The 8,807-nt window shown below is 33.1% G+C and overlaps 1 protein-coding gene across 1 annotated transcript; it reads left to right on the top strand.

The window, feature by feature from the left end:
- Window positions 1–6,101: 6,101 nt before the first annotated feature.
- LOC111391769 (protein CASPARIAN STRIP INTEGRITY FACTOR 1-like) lies at window positions 6,102–8,430 on the top strand. The gene is made up of 3 exons (XM_023017027.1): window positions 6,102–6,239; window positions 6,864–6,922; window positions 7,860–8,430. The coding sequence occupies exons 1-3, from the start codon at window positions 6,161–6,163 to the stop codon at window positions 8,004–8,006; spliced, it is 285 nt and encodes a 94-aa protein (XP_022872795.1). The 5' UTR covers window positions 6,102–6,160; the 3' UTR covers window positions 8,007–8,430.
- The last annotated feature ends 377 nt before the right edge of the window (window positions 8,431–8,807 follow it).

The raw sequence follows: 8,807 nt of genomic DNA, 5'->3' as shown, positions 1-8,807 counted from the left end.
TTGTTCAATCTCCAGATTCATACTAGCTGCCAATCCTAACACAACTCGGATTGAAGACATTTTAACCACAGGTGAGAAGATTTCTTCAAAATCAATACCTTTCTTCTGACTAAAACCCTTCACAACCAACTTTACCTTGTACCTTGGCTGCAAGCTATGTGGTTCAACTTTTAGTCTAAACACCCATTTGTTCTTAAGTGCTCTCTTGCCCTTCGGCAACTCTACTAGATCATGGGTGTTGTTCTATTGCAAAGATTTCATCTCTTCTTGCATAGCTTTTAACCACTCATTTTTCTGATCATGTAGCAGAACCTCTTGATAACTTTCTGGCTCTCCCCCATCAGAAAGTAACACATATTCATTACTAGAATATTTTCTGGAAGGCTAGCGTTCTCTAGTAGATCTTCTCAAACCTTCTTCAGCTGATGCATCGAGAGGAACATTCTCTTGATTTTGATCTGTTTCTGCATCACCCTATGTAGAGGTTTCATCATGTTTGTCTCCTATAGTGTCATTTTCTTCTTGCACATTTTCTCTGTGATCATCATGTACCACAGGATCTAGTAGTGGTACATGTGGAACTGAATTGATTTGTTTTTCACTGACTGTATTTAGCTTCTTAGTCCTGTCCAAATCTTCAATGGTTTCATTTTCAAAGAACACGACATCTCTGCTTCTGATAATCTTTTTGTTCACAGGATCCCACAATTTGTACCCAAATTCTTCATGTGCATAGCCCAAGAAGATACATTTTTTTGCTTTGCTATCCAGTTTGGACCTTTCATCTTTAGGAATATGAACAGATACTCGGCAGCCAAAAACTCTCAAGTGATCAAGAGATAAATCTTTCTCTATCCAAAAGCTTTGTGGAACATCACCATTCAAAGGAACTGATGGAGAAAGATTAATCAAGTCAACTGTTGTCCTCATTGCCTCAGCCCAAAAATGCTTACGCAATTTTGCATGAGAAAGCATACATCTGATCTTCTCACAAATAGTCCTGTTCATTCTTTTTGCCACCCCATTTTGTTGTGGGGTTTTTGGAATAGTTTTCTCAAGCCTGATGCCATGTCTTCTGCAGTACTCTTCAAATGGTCCTCTGTATTTACCACCATTATCAACTTTGACACATTTTAACTGCCTTCCAATTTCTCTTTCAACTTTCAAATGAAAGTCTTTAAATACTTCAAGCACCTGATCTTTAGACTTCAAAGATTTTGCAAACACTTTTCTAGAGTGATCATCAATAAATGTAACAATAAAATGCACCACCTAGAGATTTACTTTGCATCATGCAAACATCAGTATGAACTAAATCAAGAATATGAGTCTTTCTAGATGCAGGAAATCTATGAAATGCAACTCTAGTTTGCTTACCAACTAAGCAATGAGTACAAGGAATAAGTGATGTACCTTTCACGTTATGTAAGAGCTTCTTTCTAGATAGAATTTGAAGTCCCTTTCACTCATGTGGCCAAACCACTATGCCATAGCTCAGTAGAGGCTTTATTTTCAGTAATATTCACATTTCCATGAATTAGTTTTGCTTCTGTTTTGTAGAGACCATTAGTCTTCTTCCCTCTGGCTAAAACAAGAGAACCCTTTGTAAGTTTCCAAGAACCATCTCCAAGGTGATTATGATAGCCTTCTTCATCAAGTTTTCCAACAGAAATCAAATTGCAGCGCATATCAGGAACATGTTTGACACCCCTGATAAATAACTTGCTACCAATACTAGTTTCCAACTGTACATCTCTCATACCAACAATTCTTGCTTAGCTTCATTCCCATCCTGATCCAACCAAAATCGCCACTGGTATATGATGAAAAGAAATCCTTACGTGGAGTAATATGAACAAAAGCTCCTGTATCACCTATCCAAGTAGAATTCTGGCATGAAAGGCTAGCAAATGCTTCATCACAAGCAACAAGTACCTCTACATCAGATGCAACTACTGTGATCTCCTTTTGTTCTTTCTATTCTTCACCTTTCAATTTAAACTGCTCTCTTTTCCATTTCCTGCACTCCTTTTTAAGATTCCCCAGATTGTCACAATGATAACATTTTATTCTTTTTCTTGACTTTGAGCTTCTTCTAGACTTGTCACGACTGTCATCACCATAAGGTTTTCTACTTTGGTCTCTCCCCCTTCTTTTTGTAAAAAGTGCTTTAGAGTTAGAAGAAGCACCTTGCTCCTTTCTTCTGGCTTCTTCATTAAACATACTATCTTTCACCATGTTGACAGTGATCACACCATTTGAAGCTGAATTGCTCAGAGAGACAACTAAAGTTTCCCAACTATCTGGTAATGAACTCAACAGAAGTAAAGCCTGCACCTCACCATCTAGCGTAAGCTTCATGGTAGTCAACTCATTCAACAACTCTTGAAAGCTACTCAAGTGCTCTACAACACTATTATCATCCATGTACTTTAAATTCACAAGCCTTCTAATCACAAAGGCCTTGTTCTGTGCGGTCTTTCTTTCATAAAGATTTTCCAATTTCTGCCAAAGACTGTATGCATCTACTTCTTTGGCTATATGATGGAAGACACTCTAATCAACCCATTACCTAATTTGTCCAACAACCTTTCTATTCAATTTCTTCCAATCCTCGTCAGTTTTAGAATCGGGTTGCTTGCCATTCAATTCAATGGGATCGAACAAATCTTTGCAATACAAAATATCCTCCATCCTAGTCTTCCAAATAGAATAATTGGAAGATGTGAGTTTAACTATGCCACTGGCCGAATTTTTCATTTTAATTCTCACAATAATCACAGAGACTCAACCAAAGCTCTAATATCACTTTGTTGGGGATTGAACCAATAACACAACCAAAGCAGCAGAATACAATATCACAATCCCCTGTTATGCAGAATCAAAATGGTAGTAAAATAACACCGACTCCAACTCACACACACATTGGCAAAATTTGTAAAGATAAGAACACAAATATTTGTTCACTAGGGAAAACCTTCAACGTGAAGGAAAAACCCTGGGACCTAGTCCAGTTAAAGTTATCCACTATCAAAATAATGGGATACACAGTTAATCTTCTCCAAAGCACACTTTAGAGGCTACCAATACATCAAGAACAAATATATATTATTGGATATTAACAATAACATCATACTAAAATAGATACACACGCAATAAGGAGAAAATCTCACTAAACTAGTGTGTAGAACCCAGAGAAATGGAGAAAAATCTAGACGATCAGCTCCGGTCAAAATGTAGCTATCTTTGCCAAGAATAACATACTGAAATTTCAGCTTAATCGGATCATGGATAAATCTCGATCTTTGGCAAGACGAAACTGAAATAGCGTAGTCTCTCTCTCTCTCTCGTTCGATCTCTGTTTCAGAAGAAAATGAAGCTGCCTATTTTGAAAAGTCTGCTGCCCGTTCCCCCCCCCCCCCCCCCCCCTCTATCTATATTTGCCTTTGTTATTGGACCATTAAATGGGTTTAATTGGTTTGGGCTTTAGTGGGCTGCTAAATGGGTAAGTCCCTAAAGTGGAGGGAAAACCCAACATTTATAAATAATTATTATTTGTGAATGATAGTCCTAATTAAAGTATAAATATAGAACCTTGATATTTTAATAAAATATACACAATAATTTTATTTCTCTTTATCCTCTTCTCCTTTTCTCTCTATTTCGGACAAAAAGCTTATGATTTTCTTTATATGGAGCAGGTCACGCTGACATTGGGCTAAGGACAAACAAATGCAACTAAGCCCATTTTTAGTTACTTCCATGGAATGTTCAGCCTGGTTCAAATAATCAAATTCAATATTAATCCCTTTTTGATTTGGATACAATATTAGATAAGAATGCAAAATATAATAGATGATATTTTAATCACCAAACGAGCAGTAGGCCTTCGTAGTTACAATAAAGGGAAGAAAACATGAATAATTTTTTTTTTTCATTCTTAGTGTATCCTATAGTATTAATTTAAAATTGTCTCCTTCTTAATGCTGTCCAGATCAATGTACTAAACGTACTAAACACTAATATTATTCTAATTATTATCAAATGCAAGGTTGACTATAAGCTCATGTTTGACCCCTATTTTTTATTTTTTAAAACTAATTTTCTCAAAATTTATTTTCAACTATACATTTCATGAAATTCACAATTTATTTCAACGTTTTAATAACACATCTTATTAACTTTTATCAAAATCTATTTAAAATATGATTTTTAACGAAACTAAGCTGACTGTAAAATTAGTCAAAAAATCTGAAAACCTCCCGAGAAAAGGAGAAATATGTTTTGTAAAATGTCAAACAATAATTCTTAGTTTCAATTTGTAGTATCAAGACCGTTTTCTTAGGTCTTCTTTTGAGATTTAGTTTAAGGAAGCTGTCCTAACACCACTTTTACTTCTAGAAAAGAAATATTATAAATTATTCAAAGAAAATAAATATTTTAATACGATATTTTAAATGTGATAGTGCTACTCTTTGTTTTTCCACCATTGTCATTTCAAATTTTCAATAATAACTGGTGGGTTGTGGATAATGGAAAGAACTAATCTTCCACAAAAGATATTTCAAGGCCACTTTTTTTATTTAATTTGTAAATAAAACCCACAACTAATTTTCAAGCCATTATTTGTTCCATCAGCAAGAGCACCATTACATCTCTTCTCCTGATGTTGGTTCTTAGCAGAGAAAGAGGATCGCTTTGTCATTTTATTTATATAATTATAATGGCAAGTTGAATTTCCTTTTAAATTAGTCATCCACTTGTACTGAATGCACGAAACACACTGGCAATTCAAAACTCCAATTGTTAAATTTGAATGAGTCAAGTTGAAAATTTGTGTCCGGCACTTTATATTTTGGTGATAATTATATTTGGTTCAGATAAAAATCAGATTTTTAGTAGAATTCTATTAAAAAAAATAGTGGATTGTGATTGAGAAGTTACGAGTTTCATAATGTGCGGTTAAAGTTAATTATTAATTTTGACTTAGATTTTAATTAAGTTTTTTTAGTTGAACCAAGTAGGGGCCTAATAGGATATGTTACACACAACACTTTTTTAGATTTGGTAAATTAAATCACAAACAATTGACATAGACGGATCTATAAATGATTGAATAACAATAATCAAAGATACGAGAATGATAAAGACTAATCCATCTAGTATATAGAGGCAAACAACTTATCAAGATAATCAATCATTCGTAAACAGTATAGATTATACTTGAATGACTAACGTACAAAGGATGAGTTAGCGCGAGACTCCCCTCTAATATCCACTATGGTGCTGAAAACCAATTGCCAATATGTAACACAAATATTTTAAAATACAATATAGAAAAGTGATAATCGTCTTAATTAGTAATATTGAGGAAACAACAGATAAATATAATATAGAAAAGTGATAATCGCCTTAAGTAGTAATGAGGAAACTACAAACACAATTCTTAATCGACAATAGATTTCAACATTATGTACGAAATAATGAATTCAAACAAATGTTATTAATGTACCTACGGTGAACTTTTTTCAAATGTTAAATGTTTTCCTCATTATAGTGTGTTTATAAGGGGCACTATTTTAATAAACACACCATTTGGTTCAGTTAGAAAATTTGAATAAATTCAAGTCAAAGTCATTAACTAATTTCTATAATATATTTAATGGGACCCAAAATTTTTCAATCCCATGTTCGAACATTTCATCTATTTTTATAAAAAAAAATTTACTAAAAATACGACTTTTTATCTAAAATCAAATAGGGGCTATATTTAATATATTAATCTCTCTATCTTCTTAGATATAGTGCTTGGACAACAGTAAACTGGTGTTTCTTACCTTTACATTATGAATTGTTTAACTAAAAGGCACAAAGCTAATAGCATTCTATGAAATAAAATATGATTTCCAATTTATCTGTTTATCTTTTATTAGTGTAAATTTATCCCCTATTTGATTGGTTTAAAATCGATCTTTTAGTAGATTTTGATAAAATTAATAATATACGGTTGAAAAGTTGATAAAAGTTGTGAGTTCCATAAAATGTGTTGTTATATATAAATATATTAGTTATGGATAGTACTCACTAGGGTTGGTGTTTCTTTTATGTGAGCAATAAGAGAGCTTCAAATTATTTCTTACATTGAAGTTTTTTCAAGATCATGGATTTCTTTCTTCTCAAAAAGATTAGTCTCCTCTTCCTTCTCATTTCTGCATCACTTATGTCGATTTCCTTTGCAGGTAGGTTTATTAGAAACCTTTTGTCATTCTCTTAGTTCAGCCTCTTTCAAAAGGAACTCGTTTTTCAAATTCTTCTCAAATTTAAGTGTTCTGAGCTTCAAAAATATCGTGCATATATAAGTTTAACTCATGGTTCGAACTCTTTCTAGTCAACATCCTCCGAACTCTTCCAGTCCTTTAGTTTCGCCCACACGGAAAATTAATGATGCATCTCTTAGAAATAGCATCGTTTATTTTGAGGAAAATATAGTTAATGATGTTATAATTAGTTACACACACTTGGTCGTGAAATGGAGAGAGATGTATGATTTAATTTCTTGAGATTTTTCAAAATTCATCATTTTGCTACATGATTGTCATGCATAAAATCATTGTGTATTTTTATTTTTGTTGAACAATATTTTGTTGGAATATTGTAAACCATAAATCATAATCAAACCCTAAAACACTAATAGCATGTGAGACTGATTACAGAACAGGAAATTAATGAGTTTTTTTGCCCATATAGTTTGAAATATTTTTCTATGATGTTATGTCCAATTATCTCTAGTTCAATGTGCTAAAAATACCGTGTAGAATTCTTCCCACAATTTCGATTTTTGATTTGCTCGATTTTGCATACAGGTCGACTGCGTAGGTCAGTGAACACATTGGATCAGAAGCAAGCGAGTGTTGCTCATGAGGTCACTCACTGATCTCAATTAAACTCAGCAATAGAAATCCTTCATTTTTGTAATATATAAATATTTCGGGAAAAATGATTTGCTATATGCTGTGCTTAGTTTGCTAAGCGCCGATGACATAACACATCAATTCATTAATGGATAATTTTTTTGTGAATCTCAAGATTTGAATTAAATTTATTATTTATCAATGAATTGACATATCATGATCTAGTCAAGAGTTTTAGATTTGTATTGCATTAAATCATAGCTAAATATTGTCTACTAGGTTACACGTAGGGATGTCAACGAGTCGAGCCGAAACTCGTGGCTCGAGCTCGGCTCATGTAAAATATGCGAGCTTTTTTCTAAAAAATTAGGCTCGACCCGAGTTTTAGACTCGAGCCTTTCCGAGCCGAGCCAAGCAGCCTCGCTTTTTTTCTTTTTTTTAAGCTACCTTTTTGGTTTTGCTCTTTTTTTTTTTTTTTTTTTTTAAGGCTCACAGGCCAGCTCGGGCTCGGTTCTACCACCAAGCCTCGAGCAGGGCCGGCTTGAGCTTTTTCCAAGCCAACCATGAGCTAAATTGTCGTCCCTAGTTAGACGTCAAGTTCTGAGTATGCTATCTTATTCGGTAAGGTAAATTATATATAGAAGTTTAACAAAAGAGAAAAAAAATAAAACTAAAATCTCGCCAATTATAGTAGTGTTTATTAGTGCCTAACAAATGTAGTTCCTAGGTATTTGCTAGTATTTTTCTGAAATTTTTATATTACATCGAATAATAACTAAACTATTGTCTACACTGGTATATTTAGTAAGTTGAATTAGATAGAACCCATGATAAAGGAAGCAAAAGAGTCTAAAAAAATCTCATTGCTCGTATTATCCAATATTACGTACTAAACTTGCGTATAATTTTGTTGGTATTTTTTGTTAATAAAAATATTTTTTGACGCAGGAACATCATGGAAAAATGAGTGAAGTCCATGAAAGACTTTTGAGAGTGAACACCAAAGACTATGGAAGACATGATATCGATCCACCTCCAAGAATGGTCAGACCTCCTTTCAAACCCAACAGGGCTTCCAAACCCGTTCCAAACTGATCATATATCTTTTTGATCAGTGGTACTTGAATAAATAAAGTCTATTATATGTAAATATATTAAATTATCCTTATAGTATATATATAAATATTATATAACACACACACACGTGTGTATGTGTGTGTAAATATCCTATAATATATAAATATATATGAGTATGCTATGTTGTTGCCGTGTGTGTTTGTGTGTGTGTGAATATCCTATAATATATAAATATATGAGTATGCTATGTTGTTGTATATGGGTTTGCAAGCCAGCTTGATTATAGTACGTAGAAGATGGTGTGCATGCATGTGTATCGCTTATATACATATGTATGGAATGTTTGCATGTCAAATAGGTAATGTCTCGATAATAATTAATGAGATGAAAAATCTTGTATATTTTGCTTCCTCTTTTGCAATTGTACAGTTATATTTTGTCTTGAGGGGAATTATTTAGTTTCCCGACGAATATTAAGGGTTTTCTTATTTGTACACCGGTTGACACCACGGTGTATAGCCCCCTCACAATAGGGGCCGCACTCAATAAAAAAAATCACAAGCTCTCATATTATCAATCTCGGTGTAAACATAACAAAACCCATATTTTAAAGTAATATACGGGATAAATGTTCACTCAAGTTGTTATAGAAGCAACTGAGAAATGGATTCAAAACTTGAAACAACCAAACGACAAGAAATTATAAAGCCCCTGTTTTTGTAGCTAGAAATCAGATTTCAATAGATTGTGATATAAGTGGTAGATTTCATGAAATATGTAGTTAAAATTAGTTATTGATTTTGACTTTATAAAGTTTTT

Source organism: Olea europaea, chromosome 3, assembly GCF_002742605.1.
Source record: "Olea europaea var. sylvestris chromosome 3, O_europaea_v1, whole genome shotgun sequence".
Classification (NCBI taxonomy): domain Eukaryota; kingdom Viridiplantae; phylum Streptophyta; class Magnoliopsida; order Lamiales; family Oleaceae; genus Olea; species Olea europaea.
This window is presented reverse-complemented; position numbering and strand designations above follow the sequence as displayed.